Source organism: Symsagittifera roscoffensis, chromosome 2, assembly GCF_963678635.1.
Source record: "Symsagittifera roscoffensis chromosome 2, txSymRosc1.1, whole genome shotgun sequence".
NCBI lineage: Eukaryota > Metazoa > Xenacoelomorpha > Acoela > Convolutidae > Symsagittifera > Symsagittifera roscoffensis.
The window spans coordinates 33,871,606-33,890,430 of NC_087063.1; the positions used below are offsets into that span (position 1 = coordinate 33,871,606).

General features: G+C 35.4%; 2 protein-coding genes across 11 annotated transcripts in view; one reads left to right on the forward strand and one right to left on the reverse strand.

Annotated features, from left to right (window-relative positions):
• Positions 1-1,240: 1,240 nt before the first annotated feature.
• The window catches only part of LOC134840648 (uncharacterized), a 74,263-nt gene continuing 56,678 nt past the window's right edge, over positions 1,241-18,825 (reverse strand). For all 10 annotated transcript variants that reach the window (XM_063856610.1, XM_063856604.1, XM_063856609.1 and 7 more), the window contains exons 3-4: positions 2,762-3,188; positions 1,241-2,430 (exon numbers count right to left, since the gene is read on the reverse strand). In XM_063856610.1, the coding sequence (XP_063712680.1) occupies positions 1,661-2,430; positions 2,762-3,188 (1,197 nt within the window). In that variant the 3' untranslated portion in view covers positions 1,241-1,660. The remainder of the gene's footprint in view (positions 2,431-2,761; positions 3,189-18,825) is intronic.
• Positions 8,220-18,825, forward strand: part of LOC134840652 (pre-mRNA-splicing factor ISY1 homolog) — a 360,405-nt gene continuing 349,799 nt past the window's right edge. The window contains exon 1 of the mRNA XM_063856615.1: positions 8,220-8,234. The gene's annotated coding sequence lies outside the window, so the exon portion shown is untranslated. The remainder of the gene's footprint in view (positions 8,235-18,825) is intronic.

Sequence of the window (18,825 nt, forward strand, 5' to 3'; positions counted from 1 at the left end):
ACAGGCCAAAAAAGGCGTTTTTTTTTGTTCTTTTAGGGCAATTTTGACCAAAACATTGCGTTTCTTCGGTGCGCGCTCCCCCCTGAAAATTAATATATTTTGGCGAATTTTGGCGTCCACCCTCCCAACCTCTAAGTCCTCTGTTGCATACAATTCCACACAAGAAAGTTGCATGATAAGCAGTTATTGGATGACTACAAAAAGGTGACATATTTGAGGTAAATATTCTTGATGAAAAACTTTTTTTAAATTTGTTTCAACCACAAAATCATTTCTATACCCAAACAAAAATGTTTCTGAACAAAACCAAAAAAAAATATTCGACATTAGAAAGTTATCAGAAAATTCTGGAAAAATAGAGGTTCCCGTACTTTAAGTTAAAACTTATCCTCCTGTTTTAAGCCTGCTCGCACGCTTTATTTGCTCAAATTTTGACAAAAAAGTCAAACCGGTTTTTCTCGACAGTATGACAACTTTTTCGAGTCACAACTTACAGGGCTGTTTTTATGCACATCTCAAACCCTTTCAATATTTATCTGTATTACATGATTTGCGTGAAATTTAATTTAAAAACCAAAACCAAACACAAAACAAAGTTTTTGTTCACTTTCAGTTGTCGGAACAACAAAGATTTTCTCTGAGGCGTCAGTTTTGCTAAAAGTAATTGCACTGCCCAGCCTTTAAACTTGACACTGTGCAGGCTGTGTGACTTAAACTTTTAGTTCAAAAGAAAAACTTCCTAAAGCATAATAAATTTTCAAAAAAAATTTCAAATTGTTGGTGCTTAAATAACAGAATCATACTGACTACCAAGCATTAAGCGAGGTTTTTAAATTTTTTCTTCGAACCGTTCAATGCACTGCAATTTATAGGTTTCTGATACGTGGAAACAGAATAAATTGAAACCGGTCAGTTTTGGGGCATATTTTTGGTCATTTAATCATATATTTATTCGAAATTTGTGTTGACTGACTTTTAAACAAAATTCGTTTCGATTTCAGGACAGTACTGGGTACTAAAAATATGGTTTTAGGGGTTTGACATAGAACTTTGCGAAATTATTTCTACAGCGTTGTATCTACAATGAACATTATGTTCTATCTGAACATAGAACGAAGAGCGATGGACAGTATTCAAATACAACCTTGAAAGAAAAACAATTTCAAAATTTTTATTTCAATAATGTATAAATTTATCAAAAAGAATTTAAAAATATTAATTTGAAAAGAATCATGTTATGAAATCTGCCCATTTGAAATAATTAGTACAATCTTATTTGATTAATTGTTAATTTTCCCCAGAAAAAAAGATAATGCGGAGACGTGCAGTCATCCTTATTTGGTCAATTCAGAGTTACGTATCTGAATTACGTAACACATCATGGGGTAAATTTCCCGTTCATTTCAGTTTTTATCCTTATTTCATGTCCTCCTTGGTCAGCTTGGGGATGGGATCATAGCGGCAGCGGCAATGGCGGTGGTGTTAGGTGTTGTTTGGCGTTGGTGTGTGGCGGCGGGTGATTTATAGGACTGTGGACGGAGTAAACATGTCGGATGTAAGTGGTCCAAAGAGGGGGTTGGGTCGCTGGAAATAATCCCAAAGGCTTTCAGTCTGTTAATTAGAACCCTCTCTTTGGGGCGAATTTGAGCCCGCTTTTTCATTATCTGAACGGGTAAAGAGGAAGAGGTATCCACGATACGACACATAGGTAAAGCGCCACGTGTGTAAGGGTGCTTATCAAATTTAACAGCCTTTCATTCATGCTAAATGATGTGGGCTCTTTACCCCTTTCACTGGTAGAAATGCAATTTCGCTCAAGAAGTCTCGCTCGCGATAAGGGTCCGCGCACACAATGCAGACAGTCGTAATTAGATTTACACCCCACAACAATCCCCCCTATCTTTCCCTCTCCCACCTCACGTGAACAGAGATTCTCATGCTGCTGCTGCTGCTGCGGCTGCTGCTGCTGCTTTTGCTGTAAATAATGTAAACAGTTTTCATCAAGTGAAAGGTCGCGTGAAAACAAGTAGGCACTCAATTGGTCCCCAGAGGAATTTGAAACCACCGTTCCAGCATCCCTCCAACCCCCGTAGAAGGGCCAGAGGTTATTGTCATAAAACAATGCTATCATCAGCCCTCTCACTGTTTCCAAACTAGCCAGTACGATTGATGATTGCTGCGGCGAAATGGCAGCATTACTGGTTACTCTCCGGATTAGCGTGACAATAGGCGATGAGGATCTTTTCCTTCGTGAGGAGGGCCATATCCAAGAATCTGCTCGCAGGGGTGGGGCGTTTCTCCGACTGTGAAGTGTTGTCGGGAGCTGTTGCAGGTCTAATTGTGTCTGCAGCATAGAGTCGAGAGAAGAGTTTTGATATGGATTGTAACACATATTTTGGTCATTGCTATAGAAATCTATTTCATCCACGCCTGAAAAAACAGAAGCACGAATTGAATAGTATTTTCATCACTGTTTTGGGGAGGAAACAATTTTTAATTGATCTCAAACAAACATATCTGATTTGATAATAACGAAGCTGTAGCTAAATTTATCTAATTAAACAGACCGCCTCTTTTAATCGATAAAAATAGGCCAAGAAAAGCACATCGTGAAAACAAGGCTGGCGACAAGCTAAGGAGCCTCTTTCTATACAAGGGAAGTAAGAAACCAAGACATTTATGAAGTAAAGCAATACGTTTCATGCCAGCTGAAAGACTTCTGTTTTTTTTCACATTAAGAGAATATTTTGAAGCAACCTACCAGTTACAGGGGGGCATTCGAATACAGGTCGACCCCCACTGGCCAAAGAGGGGTTAAGAAAAGGACAAAGCAGCTCCACTCTGTGACACAGTGTGTTGCAGGGCTTCCCCATTCCACCCCTCCCCCTCTCTTTTATCCCATTCACGTTTTTATCCCCCCGACTTCCCCTTTCAGTATCCGTCGTAGCACCTATGACGTCAGCAGATTTGGTCCTCGATACTTGTTGCGTTGTTCGGACCCCTTCATTATCACTCTCCCTTTTCTCGTCCAAAAAAGACGAAGAGTGAACGTTTTGGTCACGTGACTGATCGGAAGAAGGCGCGAGGGGTGAAGTTGAAGAGAGGTTTAGGATGCTGGATGAAATCGGATTTAGTAGCTCCTCCGGAGGTCTAACTGAGGTTCCACATATCCATTGTCTGTACACCACCTAAATCAAACAAAACCAGAGTTTTAGATCAGTTGTTCAAAGTTCAAATGAAACGATAAAATAATAAAATATTGCTGTTTTTTTTCCATATTCATCCTAGAGTGTTGTTTCTCTATCATTTAAAAATCACTTATTTTATGACCTTTAAATGAAAGTTCTTTTTAATCGTTCATCTGTATCAGTCTTTCACTTTCAATCTGTTGATGGATTAAATTTATGGCCGAGATTCAAATTAGTATTGAAATTTTCCAAATTGGGCCGACGATAGCTAATGGCAAACCTTAAATCTTAGATTTTTTGTGGTTTTGCTAATCTTTTTACATGAGAATAAGTATCAACTGCTATAGCATAGGCTGGTCAGATTCTACGAGAGCACAACAGACGTTTACTTCAATTAGCACTGGCGAAGCGAGTTAATTTGGTATGCGATGCTGTTTTGAAGGTAGAATAGCTTCAATCCATTACCCAAATTGATCCCGTACTTTGTAGACCCAATATATAATTATCCCTTCACTGCCGCACAGGAATTTGAGTTAAATTGGATAAATTTTTACAGGTCTAGCCAACAGATTTGCTTCCCAATAAAACATATTTTGCACCGGCCGGCCATCCGGTCGACCGGATCGGTGTGATTTATTTGCTGCGCCTGGTAGCATTTAAAGTCGCGGCCTTAACTTCATGAAAGGCTAAACTTCTTTTGATGCGTTGCCTGTAATTACCGCACTGCGTTTACTAGTCCCTTTGATGAGATGGAGCCATGTTCGTTAGCTGCAGCACAAGTAAGCTCAAAGCAGTTTAAAAAGCAAAAAACTCAAGTTGAACTGTGGAAAAAGCGGAAGTGACTAGCAGAAACAAAAAGACAGAAAGAAAAAGTTGACTGTAGCTTAAAAACTTTCTGACGTTGCAAAGAATTAAGAGATGCATCATTTCCTGTTTTTGCACATTTACCTATATTTCGAATGAATCAGTTTTCTGTTTTTTGGACAATGTAGGAGGTGGAGCAAATGCCATGTTAGAACTATTGTTGCGTAGTCTTTATTGTAGCGCGGGTATCATTATTTTAATTTAAAACACCTCTCAGCTAGCTAGATTGACAAGCTAGAATATTTGGTTCTTCGAATTATTTCAAAAAAAATCAAAAAGGCAATTTAGATAGAACAAGACTGCTCGTATATCAGGGCAAAGCCCTGAATGTTCCGATTGTCGAAAACTTATATATTTTGGACAATATCAAAGTGTGAAATTTTGAGTCGTGCTAAGTTAATACGACCAATTAGCTAGCCTCAATTCGATTTGGAACGATTTTGTTGCGCGGGATAAATCGCCACGCATAAATAATTCGGGTTACGCTCACAGCATTATGAATAAACTCTTGAAAAGCGCATAATATAGTTCAGAACATGGCAAATTTGGCAAGTTTCAAACCCCCATAACTTTACAAAAAATAATCGGAGATGAAACAATTTTTTACATTTGATATCTTCATTGTCAGATTCTTCAAAAAGTCGATATCTTCAATGGGGTATAAAAAATTTTGTTGAAATTTATTATTTCGACCAATGAAAATTTACTGAATAAAGAACCATACCGAGCATAAATTTTTCCTTTTCTTCGAAAGTCGGAACAACAAGACTGCTCGTATCAGAGCAATGCTTTGAATGTTCGGACTGCCATTTAATTTGTCTCTAATAGTATTTGATAAATCAAGGAATTGGCCAAACTATGAATTTTAGACTGATCATATTAAAAATTAAGTGTTACAATTTGAGTCGTACATGGAATTTAAAAAACCAATTAGCTGCCTCGATTCAATTTAGAACGATTTCTGAGAACGGTATAACTCGCCACACGTCGTAATTCTAAAACGAGCAGTTTAAAGACAAGCCTAGCAGCGCACCTGGCTGTTCACTTGCAGATCAAAAAATCGGTCCCCAAGGGACCAAAGTTTTGTAAAATTGGTCTGAATAAAAAAAACCACCCCGAGCATATGTATTCCTCGCTTTCTTGGAAACCCGAACAAAAACGTTCGAAAGTGTGTTGCAGGGCTTCCCCATTCCACCCCTCCCCCTCTTTTTTATCCCATTCCCGTTTTTATCCCCCGACTTCCCCTTTTAGTATCCGTCGTAGCACCTATGACGTCAGCAGATTTGGTCCTCGATACTTGTTGCGTTGTTCGGAACCCTTCATTATCACTCTCCCTTTTCTCGTCCAAAAAAGACGAAGAGTGAACGTTTTGGTCATGTGACTGATTGGAAGAAGGCGCGAGGGGTGAAGTTGAAAAGAGGTTTAGGATGCTGGATGAAATCGGATTTAGTAGCTCCTCCGGAGGTCTAACTGAGGTGCCACATATCCATTGTCTGTACGAAAGTCGGAACAACAAGACTGCTCGTATCAGAGCAATGCTTTGAATGTTCGGACTGCCATTTAATTTGTCTTTAATAGTTTTTGATAAAACAAGTGTTGGCCAAACTATGAATTTTAGACTGATAATAAAAATTAAGTGTTAGAATTTGAGTCGTATATGGATTTTAAAAAACCAGTTATCTGCCTCGATTCAATTTAGAACGATTTTTGAGAACGGTATAACTCGCCACACGTCGTAATTCTAAAACGAGCAGTTTAGAGACAAGCCTAGCAGCGCACCTGGTTGTTCACTTGCAGATCAAAAAATCTGTTCCCAAAGGGACCAAAGTTTTGTAAAATTGGTTTGAAAAAAAAAACCACCCCGAGCATATGTACTCCTCGCTTTCTTGGAAACCCGAACAAAAACGTTCGAATCAACTTAACAATCTCCTTCTTCAAAAAATAAGAGGAGATTCTTAAGCAGACGTTTCAACCAATCAGAATGCAGGCAAGTTAAAATTCCCGAAAACAAAGAAGCTTCAAATTGCAACCAAGAGCTTATATACTCAAAAAAAAAATTGCCCTGAGTGTTCGACAATAATTACTATTTTTATTTAGAGGGGCAGAAATTCTTTAATAGGCACCACGGGGGGGGGGGGTAGGGTTGGTTTTTAAGTAGATCTAAATCATCTTGTTGTTATAAAGCTTGTCAAAAAAGCATACCATATGTAACTAAGTTTTTTGTTCACTTCAATATTCAATTATAAGCTTCATTTGAGAAACTTTTTCACCCAAAAGTATCCTAATAATCCTGTAAAATAACACACAATAAAAGCTTGCAGATTAAAGAATTTTTTTTGTATACTATTTTACTCTTGAGTAGATTCTTGGGAATGTACTCAAACTATCTCCATTGAATCTGATTTCATTATTGATGTTCCTGAGGTTTTTTCCAGACAAGATTTGATGTTTTAACAAGCATCTTTTGTCAGAATTTTCTCGTAACCTTTGAAAGGCATTAATGCCCAGCGCTAAAAAAAAAGAAATTTCACACGAGTATTTATTCTTAAGTTATGGAGGATCAAATTTGGGTCCGGCTTGACAACTATAATTCAAATTGGGATGATTAACGCGCCAAATTTTTCGTCCTAACGCGCAAGCGATAAATTAAATCATTCCAAATTAAATAGAGGCACGCAATGTGCTCGTACTCATAGGTAGCATTTACACGGCGTCTGGGAATAAAAAATTTTCGGAAAAAAAAACAAAGTTGAAACGATAAGTTTTTTTCATCGACCTTAAAAGGCAGTCAGAAAATTCGGGGCTCTGTCCTAATACAAAGTTTTTGTTCTATTTATGAACGTTCTAATTGTATTTTTAGGCTAAATGTGACTTTCTCACTAATAATATTTTATGAAACATATCACCGTATCTGAAAAAAAGTGATACACAAGTGCAAATTTTCCTGCAAAGTTAAATAAAACTGTCATTTTTAATAGTTCATATTGATTGCGCCCAAGCTTTTTTAGTGAAAAATGTTGACATTTTTTCTCAGAACAACGTGTCTCTGATACAAAACTGTCAAGTTTCCATCTGCCAGTAGAGATCTTTTCAATATTCCGTCAACAGCAATCTTATAATAAGGATGAAGTTAAGAATGAAGTTAAGGAATAATCATGAAGAATAAAGGATTGCTGATCGCAAATCAGATCACTGATTGGTTGTTCAAACTGCCTTTCATGAACGTTTTTTTGGAGATTCAACTAGTAGAATTATGACATTTGCGACAATCTTTGAACCGGACAGAAGCTTTTTCTTTTAAGCGATGCGCATTTCATGATTTCAAACGGCAGCGCTGAAATACCCAAGTGTCAACAAGTCTTCTCGTATATCAGGACAAAGCCACGAAAGTTCCGATTGACCTCTAGTCTCCAATAGTTTTTGGTGAGGACAATTTTGGTAAAGTTGAAAACTTTAATAGCCAATGCCAAACATGACTCCTCAAAATTTGGGTTGTACAGGGTAACAAAACGTCTAAATAGCTTGATTTTAAATTGAAAAAAGTTTGCGAGGGGTTGCATAATTCCTGCTAAACTGTTAGCCTCATAGTTATAGTCTTCAAAGTGTTGAACGAGCAGTTTATGTAGATCAAACGCGAAATTAGGACCGTGCGGGAATTCAAACTTGAGAGGTTGCAAACGGAAGAATACAGGCTTAATCGCTACTCCATAACTTTCTTTTAGAAATTGGTCTGAATAAAAAAGACCACCGCAAACATGTATAAAACTCCTCATTTTGTTTGAAAGTAGCAACGAGAACCAGCAGTATAACAAGGCAAAGCCCTGAAGAATCGGACTGCCCTTAAACTAGTCTCGAGATAAATAATTCGGATTGCGTTTTCCGCATCATTTCGCATCAAAGCGCACATAGTGCTTTTATGAGCCAAGAATATGGCCGAATCGGCGTTTTTCAAACCATTAGAACTTTAGCAAAAATGATCGCGAGGTAAAAAAAAAACATCATTTGAAATCAAGGGTCGCCATACAATTTACGATTCATGAAAATGATTCGTTGAAGTCTATGGATCTTGTTAACTATCCCCCTCCCCTAGTTTGATTTTCAGAAATTCAACTTTGGCTGCCACAATATCAATAGCTTGAAACAATTTTCAGAAAATATATTTAATTGAAACTTATTATATAGGTATTATATAAATAGTGAGTAATACAAATACGAACGCGCGAAAATGAAAACCCAATTAATGTTTGACAGTTTTGAAATGCTGAAATGAATATTTTATACAGAAATGCGGGTTGTCGAAAATAATACATGCATAGGGGAGGGAAATAGTTAACAACGTCCAAAAAGGGGGAAAATAGTTAACAAGATCCAAGTCTTATATTGCAACCGCGAAATTTGTCTGAATAAAAACAACTATCACTAAATACTACTAAAATAAAACTCCGTCACTTTCTTTGAAAGTCGGACAAAAATTTAGCATTGTCACACAAAATTGTATTCAAAACTGTTGTTTTGGTTGTCAAACTGAAAATGAAAACGGCAAAAAAGTTTCATCAACCAGTTTTGAGATACATCTGATATAAAACATGATCTAAAATCGCTGTGTACAAAAACTAAACAGACTGTTCAAAGCCCTGAATGTTCCGATTGCCTTTTAAAATCTATCGAGCAGTAATGCCATAAAAAAAGTAAAAGTTATAAAAATCAAATATATATTTTTCAATTTGAGATTATTTTTACGCCATATAAAGTACGAAGTGATTGATTTTGCTCCTAGTAACAAATCAATTACGGCAAATAGCCTGCTTCAACCAATTTGGAACGATTTCTTAGACGGATTAAACCTCCGCTTACGAGTTATTAGCGCAAAATGTAATGCGTGTTAATTGTCCCAAATTGGCCAAAATGTCAATCTTTAAACCCCCATAACTTTACGAAAAAAGATCAGAGGTAATATATCTTTTCAATTTGAAGCTCAGCACAACAATACCTTCTGAATCATATCAAAAAAATTGCGCCAAAAATGGATTGTTAAAAAGTCGAAATTTGTTAAAGAAAAAACCCACCCGAGCACAAATATTCCGTTACTTTCGTTACGAAAGTCGGAACAACAAGGATAGCCGGTTGCTGTGCAAGTAGCACAGAATGTTCCAACCACATTCTCAAAAAATTATAATTTATATTTTTTCAAGTAAAGGTTTTTTCTTGTTCGTCATGTGATGATAGAGCTATACAAACCCGAGTGTTTTAGTGAATTAGGCATAAACGACACACAACTGTTTTCAAAAAAAAAGAAACAAAAAAGATAAAACAACGTTTCAAGAGGTTTTTCAAAAGTTTTTCACTAGAAATTTTAAAGTTTCTTAACAGAGTACGGCTGAATGAGGTTACCAAAACTAAGTTTTGTTTTGGTAAAATCATTAATTTTTAACGAACCTTACTCGCTCGAAAAAAAAATAGACAAAAATCAAAAATTTCAAACTGGTTTTTCACGACATTGAAATTTTTTTACACCCCCGAATGCAAAGTACCTCCCCAGTTTTCAAATGGTCGGAACAATTATTTGGTTTTTGCTTTGATTACTTTTAAATAAAAACTGTTTCATATGACAATATGGTTTGAATTGCCAGCGTTTTTTGAAATTTATTAACTGATCGAGTTATAGCCAGAAACCGTAATTTAGCGTAGTTTCGGTGTTGATTCCGGAGGAAAACTAGGTGTTCGGCAACAAAAATGTATTTTGTGCATCAGCTGAATCAGTATTTCCCCGTATTTTTCACACAAAAACTGAAAGAATACCCTATTTGTATTTTTATATCCCAACTTTGGGGACATACTGTTACACTTTCGACGTTTTTTGGGTGTTTCGGCTGGGCCAAAAAATACGATTCCTGATTATAGCATACCATAACAAATTGTCTTTTTTATTGTCTTAAGTCGTTTTTGGTCGAAGCAAAAATTTGTTGTTGTTTATTTAAATGATTTTTTCAACATTTGTTTCAGGTGCCTAAAATTGCGTGCGGAAAATCTTGCGAAATCTAGATCTTTCGTGGCTGATATAGCTTGCTCTAGAAAATGCATCAAACAAAACATGGTGCTATTTTATCGTCGAGATTTTTCGTCCGAAAAAAATTATGAAATCCCTATCAGTTTTGATCATTTTAGAAACATCAATATAACGTCTTCAAAATTAATGTAGATGAATCGACAAATTTTTTTTTATTATTACAGCTCCAATTTTTGTGAAGGGGTCAAGTTAATAAGGCACATCGGTAACAAAACAAAATATGTTTACCGCCCTTGTCTCTAAAAACATGATTTTTAAATTGAAAGAGAAAATAATGATTGTTTGAGGAAAACTGAGTTCTGAAAAGAACAACAGAATTTGGGTCATCAAGCAACAATCAGTGTTCGAAAACAACCGCCGTATCTCCGATTTATGACAAAGCTCTTTTTATCGTGGGTGAACGATGGGGGTGTAGACTTCTAACCAAAAAGAAAAAACTGGATCACTCGGTTGTTTCTTTGCTTCTATAACACCATAAATAACTCAAATAATTCTTCATCTAAAAGAGAAGTGACTTCACAATTAGGTTTAGTGTCGTCTTTTGGGACTAGGAATGTGTATATTTATCTATACATCTTTCTACTTCACAAATTTTTGTGAAGGCTGAAAAAAACTAATTACGTCATTGGAGATAACAAACGCGTGACGAAAGACGGAAGCAGAAATTGTGAAATGATTTTATGTTCTTTTCTAAATTAAAAGGGATGACGGCGATGTCAACTTGGAAAAATTTGACGTATTTCATTTTCAGTTAATTCTTGCAATGATGAATTAGTAAACAGCGTTCTGTTTCCCATAGTCATATTTCAGCGAATTTAAACCTTCCAAACTTCCAAGCAATTATAAACACGCGTAGATCAAAGTGAAGTCCTGACGGTTCCAACTGAAATTTAAGGCTGATTCAAAAATTTTTGTTGTAATTTGTTTAAAATTTATTGTTCCGACTTTCGATACGAAAGTAACGGAATATTTGTGGTCGGGGTGGGTTTTTTCTTCAGACAAATTTCGACTTTTTAACTAGCCATTTTTGACGGAATTTTTTAATATCATTCGAAAGGTATTGTTGTCCTGAGCTCAAACTTGAAAAAATATTTTACCTGTGATCATTTTTCGTACAGTTATGGGGGTTTAAAAAACGCCATTTCGGCCAATTTGGGACAATTAACGCGCGATCTATTTCGCGCTATTAACGGGTAAGCGGAGATTTAAACCGTCTTCGAAATCGTTCCAAATTGGTTGAAAAAAGCTTATTTGCCATAATTTATTATTTTACATTCAGCGAAATCTATCTTTTTGTATTTTATATGGCGTGTGGGGTGATGATTTTCATTAAAAAAAATTCAAATTTTTTGGAATTTTTTTTTTTTCATTTTGTTTTTTTTACATTTAATTTTTTATGTTACTACTGCTCATTACAACCTTAAAAGGCAGTCGGAACATTCAGGGCTTCGCCCTGATACAAGCAGTCTTGTTTTTATTTTTTTTTTCCATTCTATCCCCCCTCACGTTCTATGTTAAGTTTAAACGGATGTATTAGCGACTCGTGTTCTAGTACAGTGCTGATTTAAATAAACCGGACAAAACGAGCTAAACTTGAAATTTAAAACGCGTTTTTCTCAAATTGGGTTGAGTTAAGGTGAAAACTTATGAATATAAAACTTGCTTAAAATTTTAGCAGAATTGATATGGTGTAATTTGTACTGCAAATTTCGAGCCCAAAATTTTACCCCAAAAATGGGTCATTTTGGCTTTTCTTAGTTAATCAAAAATTACGCCAAAAATAACAAGTCAATCACAGACATAATTATATCAAAGTGAGCCCCTTACGTAGCCCAACAAACTTTAAGAAGTGTATTGTCTCCAAAAAAAATTGCAAATTGTTTAAAAATTGTTTTTAAATGAAAAGTTGGTATTTTATATAGTAAAAACGACCTTTTTTGTCAAATTTGAGCTGCAGACATCATCATTCAGATGATTTAATAAATTTCCTTCAAAAATTTTGGTTAAAAATCAAGAAATGATCGAATGAAAAACTTTCAAGCATAAATATCCCGTCAATTTCTAAGAAAATTGGAACAAAATGGAAATAGGAAAAGCGAGGAAATAAAAATTTTCGAAAACATGGAGAAAATGGGTCGATTTTTTGCGGGTAATTTTATGTGCTTCTACACAGCCATAAGCATCCTTTTACCTAAGCAAATTTAAATTTTTCAAAATAATTCAGCTTAAATTTGAATTTACGAACTTAAAGTACGACCAAAATTTGAGTTTGGTTGTTGAGAAATTCCAATACAAACACGCAATCAAACAAATTGGCAGATCAAGGGTTTTCTCGAAACGGGAGTGGATTTTCAAAAATCACTAAGTTGATTTTCCGAGCGCTCCCAGGTCACTATAAAAACTCAAATTTGACATAAAGTTTTGCGCCGCATTCAAAATTTACAAAATTTACAATGCCGTTTTTGAGCAGTTTTTGGAAAAAATTTTGACCAAACTTTTGTATCGGCCCGCGCTTCCCTTCAAAAGTAGTATATATTGGCGCCGAAGGCTCCTCTAGAAAGTTTTAGCTTTGATCAACTGAAATTTGATGTCATAAAGTAATACCAACGGGGACAACCTTTTGTTGGTGAGATGTCGAATCCGTGGGGCACCAGCCCCCCCCCCCCGCCACCTAAATCTGCTACCGATAAGCAGTACTATTCAACATTAGAAATGCGATGTAGAAAAACAGTAGTGCAGTAGTACTGTTGATAATGCAACAGTAGAAAAATAATACTGTACTGTACTGCTGTTCAGTTCTGCTATAAAAAAAACTGCTTTTATCACGGTGATGCCCTCAATGTTCCGACTGCTTTGTAAGGTCTATGGATGAAAACTCGCTTTGGAAAAAGGAAAAAATAAAAAAATAATGAACATTTCTGAAGGCCAGACTGCTCGTCTCATGTTGACATTCTGAATTTTCAGACAGCTCCTAAATGTCTTTGAGTAGTGTTCAAAAAATATGAAAGTTAAGAAAAAAATTTTAAACTAACTAAAAAGTCGAAATTGGTCTGGAGAAAAAAAACATCCCGAGCAAAAATATTCCGTCACTTTCTTAGAAAATCGACATAAAACAAATAGCTGTACAAAAAAATGGACCATTATCGCCCCCAAAGTCGTTTTACTTGATCCGAAAAACTAATCTTTGCCGAGATTTGAACCCTGTACATGCAATTAGCAAGCTGCCCCTATTTTATCTCTATACTGCATCTGCAAAGTACAATATATCAATGGGTAAAATTGAAAGTGAAAAGCAAAATTTTTCTCTAATTCACGCTGAATCATTGATGAGAAAATTCTGATCAGCTCTGCAAAGTCTTAGTTTTTTGGTCTTCATCCGTACTATTGAAGTTTAACTTAAGATTGAAAAATCAAAGTTGATCGGTTAAATGGCGCACAACTTAATTGAATTAAAATCAAGTCTGGGTTCAATTTTTTTTTTGATTTTTCGGGGTTTTTGCGACTGCGGCGGTCACAATTATTTCGGCAACACATCTTTTAAGCGAACAGTAGAAATCTGATCTTTACCCTAGTTTTTGAAAACTGTCGGATATTTGCCCTATTAAAGCTTTTTTGGGTGTTTGCGACAGTTTTTGGTTTTTGGAAATAAATTAGACTCAGTTTTTCACTAATTAAACTCTCAAAAAATACTCTTTTTCAAAACAGGACAAGCAAGAAGGAACAAAAGATGCACATTCGATGGCCAGCCATTATTTACGGGTTGTTTGCGGTTTCCTTTCTAATCAACTAAGTTGCCCCATCTTATCAGAATTAGTAGAAATTTGACTAATGCAACAACTCGATAAAAAAAGAACATGGTAGATAAATTTTGATAGCTTTCGGCCATAATAAACAAACAAAACAGACAATGAGACTCGGTTGTTTCATCCAATATTGATATTCAAACGCTCAAATGACGTCATTAAAATTTATTTAATCTTTTTCAAAGATTAAATTGGCGTCGCATTCTTTATATATCCATATTGCTTGTTTTAATAAACCTCCCCTTCACCCAGCCCAATCATAACAGAATATTTATATTTGTATATTGTAACATTATAAAGTCTATAATCGTATGCCAAAGTAGCACTACATCCCCCCAAAAAAATAGATTTTTTATTCTTTTTGATACATCATTTAACAAGTGTTAATTCCCGAGTCGAGTTGCTAGATATATGTTTCGACTTTCTCGATCAAAAACTGGTATGTTTCGATCGTCTCGACCAAATCGGTGTGCATCATATGTAATAACTAATGATTATATGCAAGGGTGGATTTAGGATTTTCTCGAAGGGGAGTACGGGTTTTCAAAAAAGTGCGGGTTTTGTTACCATAGACAATTTAAAAGGACAAAATCCTAGATCTGCGATCCGGATGGTTTTGACACAACAATCAGACACCCACTATTTTTTCAAAATTAGAATAAATTTGCGCTAATTTGCCTTTCGAAAAAGGCTAAGATTGTTTGGCCAATATTGAGGTCTTTCAATATAAGAAATAAATGTGGTGCCAGTGGACGGTGGGCGGGTCGAATGCTTGATAAGGGGATGATCCCCTTAAATCCGAGTGCTGATTTAAATTAACCGGACGCACCAAACAACATTGTAAAATTCAAATGCGTTTTTCTCAAATTGGGTTAAGACTAGACAAAAAGTCAAGAAAACAACAATTGCTTATAACTTCACCAGAATTAACTTGCTGCAGTTTTTTTGCGAAAATCTCAGCCAAAACTTTTTGTTAAAAATGGGTCATTTTTGCTTTTTTAAATTATTCATTATACGGTGAAACAACCCATTTATTTGGTGAGAAAATTATTTCAAAACGGCCTCATATACAGCCCAACAAAGTGCGAGAAAGGTAAAACTTTGCACTTTTGAAATTTGTGATTTGAAGATTATGATTTTTATATAGTAAAAAAGAGCTATTTTGGTTATCAATAGGAAATGTATATCGAGAACTTTGGAAATGTTACCCTTCTAGAATTTTGTTGAGCTATTTCAGAGACTTCTTACGATATAAATTTCTAATCAATCAACCTGGGCGGATTTAGGGGAAAGGGGATTACGCCCTCCCCCCTCAGGGATTCGACCCCCTGCCGACCCGAAGGATCCCCCTTTGAATTAATCTAAGATATCCGTTTCCCACTTGCCCTACACTAAAAGGCCTTACATGAAAACTTGACCCATGCCAACTTGCCTCATTTGACAACTTGTCCTATGCCGTTTTATCCCACAATTAACACTTCTTGATAATTAATTGTTGTTCAACTCGATTAATGTTTAGAACCAGCAAGTGCTAATGGTAAACTGAACTGGTTTTGAGATAAGAAGGGAAACTGACTCAAAATTGTTTAAATTGAGCATCAAATATCAACTAAGCCATAATTTTTTGTCAATTAAACGCAAATGTTTGACAATAACCCCCGAAATTAACGCTAGTGAAACAGAACCAAATACATTTTTGCGTCCTTTTTAAAATCTTTTCTGTGCAAACATACAACAAAAACAACTGAACACTGGAGATGCGCGAGATAGAGTTGCCACAAGTGTCGAATGCTCGCTGTAACAGCTGGAGATGAACTGGTTTCTACAAAAAAGAGTCCATATATCAGCCATCTGGTATCTACCGAAGAGAGCCCATATTTTGGGAGGTGATAGAATCCAATACTGCAAAACTTTGGCTCCTCCCCTCACCCCACCCTCATACTGAATTACCCAGTATGAGGGGTTTTAGGGTGAGGCAGTATCTGCACTTTTTCGTTTTCATATTTTCAAGTGAAAATTTTTGACTTCTTAGAATTTTGAACCCTTGAACAAAGAGCAATGTGCTCTAACATCTATGCCAACTGAACTTACAAAATCGGCAATCAACCTTTTGATATGGTTAACTCGACATGAAAATGGCCTTGAAGTTTTGCGGCTTTCAATTTGTTCATGGATGCTTTGAACTCATTTTGATTCATCACATGTTTTAATGAATCCGCGTTTTGTTTCAAGTTTAATTGTTCAGCGAAATACACTAGAGGACAAATTTAAGCGCAAATTCAGGATTTTATTCTCTAAAATTCCTTCTTTCAGTGTGCATTCCGGACAACATTTCCTTCGAAATTAAGTAAAATTTTGACCGAGAAGAAAGGAGCAGAGCTACCATCTGTGAAAGTATCAATATTTGATTTCAGTGACTTACCCTAGTAATACGGGTCTGAAATTGCCATTTTTCCTCATCTGCACTAGACTTTTCTACTCAGCGTGAATAATTATAAACAGTCTGAGCTTAGTAAAAATTTCACACTGATTGTTTCGATTTTCTCGCTGAGAATGTTTCACGTTGCATGAACAATTTTTACTCCGCTTTTTCAAGAAAGATTCATCTCGATGCGAAACTTAGGGCATATGAGGATAACTGGCGTTTTCAGACCCCAATTACATTAAGATTAGCGTTTTCAGACCCGTAAGTCATTGAAACCAAATTTTGATACTTTCACAGGTGGTAGCTCTGATCGTTTGCTTCTGGTACATGTCAAATTTTTACTGAATTTCGAAGGAAATGTTGTCCAAATTGTACATTAAAAACAGGCATTTTACAAATTAAAATTTAAAATTTGCGTTTTATTTCGTCCACCAATATATCTTTGATGTTAATGCCGACATTAAGTTCTACGAAGATATCAAAGAAAAAATGGGACAAATTTTAATTTTTTATTATCTGGGATAAGATGACATAGGACAACTTGTTTCGTGGTGCAAGTTGGTGTAGGACAATATGGACTGGGACAAGTTGACTTGCCTCAAAATTACATGTAACCGAATATCCACTATGTCCCATTGGTATTAAAATAGTTTTTTTTTGATAATGCTAATTAGACATTTCCGTTGTTTTTAATTTTCGCAAGTTTTTTTTTCAAAATTCCTAACAGCTTTGATTCAGTTTATGTTTAAGAGAAACAGATTGTAATTCTAAAATAAGGTTTGTACAAAAATCAACGATTGAGGAAATGTAAGTAGAATTTAAAAAATTAATGGAAGAGGATCATCTAAAAACCAAAACCTGGGATCACGGGACAAAAGAGGCAAAAAAAATCATTCAGCGGTTTTTTGGCATTTTGTATATTTTGATACAACTTCCGCTGTATATAAAGTGATTGTTTTTCTAAGTTTATTCCTTGGTTGTCTACATTTTATCAATTGGAATTAAAATTACTCTTTTTTATTGTTCTTGAAGATGTGTTTTGTTTTTCATTATGGAAATAGAGTCAATTCAAACGAAATTATTCTCACATTATTTCTTAGCCATCCTTGCCATTTACGGTGATGTTTTTTCAATTAATGAATTGCCAAAGTAGTCTGTTTTTTACCTCTGGTCTTAGATAAACTAGAAAACGTCAGATGAGTCAAATGAGCTGAAAACGCCCAACAACAGTAATTTAAAAAGCCAAAGTAACTGTTTTTTTTTAAATTGCTAAAGCGTTCAAAAACGAACCTACAAGATCAAATGAATCTACAAATTTAGGGGAAAATGAGAAATTCTTGGCAGATTTTATTTTTTATTTTTCTTCATTTTTTCAGATTACTTCAATTCTTTGTTTAAAAATTTAATTAAAAGTTTAAATTATCGTTTGATGTTTTTAATGTTTAGCGAAAATTGAATACATATTTGCTTTTTGAGAGTCAGAAAAGAGGTAAGGAATCAACCTTAAACTTTTTTCGAACATGAATTCTCGCGCTCATATACTTTCTTATATCACCGAAAAATGCTTGAGCAACTTATTAAGATGCGTAACAAAAAATATTGCAGCCGCATTTTGACGGGTTTGATTTGTTAAGCAGCTTACACGACACGTTTTTGCACTGAATATCTTTTTACAGAACACTTATAAGTTCTTCTTTTTAGCAAACTGCAACTCACTCCGCAAAATGCCAAGTCCATTGTGTAAATTTGTGAATAGCTAATTTCCTTAAAAGATAAAAATAAATTTCGTTTTCATCTTATCATGACAAAATGTTATTCAAAACTATAACAAAAAATTATAAAAACCATTCAGTATGATAATTGGTTTTGACTGCTCTGTGGCACATTATCCCATGAGTGTTTCAATGGTTTTTTGGTTCTAATATACATCATAACTGGAACGTCTACATTGTTCTAGACTTTCTTAGAACGTCTACAATGAATAAAACTAGGATTCCTTTTTTGATGAAAGCACTAAAGCACAACTTTTTGTATTTTTTTTTGTATTTTGTATTTTTACAAGTGTTTTTTTGTATTTTTATAATAAACAAAGTTGAGAACAAGGATCAAACAAAAAATAGACATGCAATATTCAGCTTTGAATTTTTCACTTTAAATGGATGGCATCAATGCTTCTTAATGAGACGTTTTTGCGAGTTCAATTTTTAAATTTTCAAAGTTACGCACTCCCTGTTTTATTTAACCAGCAACTTGCCAAACACAAGAGGTTCGAAGACCATTTATCCTCGGGAAAAGGACCAACACAAGAGCTGTACAGCTCATCACGGCGAACCGCTGTTTTGCCCCTGTTTAAGAACTACATGAAATTTTTTTTTGGTTATTTTTCTGGGCTGGGTAATGTTGCTTCACCCATCATGGTGAGCCTCGAACACCCGACCTTTCGATTGAGAGGCGGAGACGTAACCACTTCACCGCCGC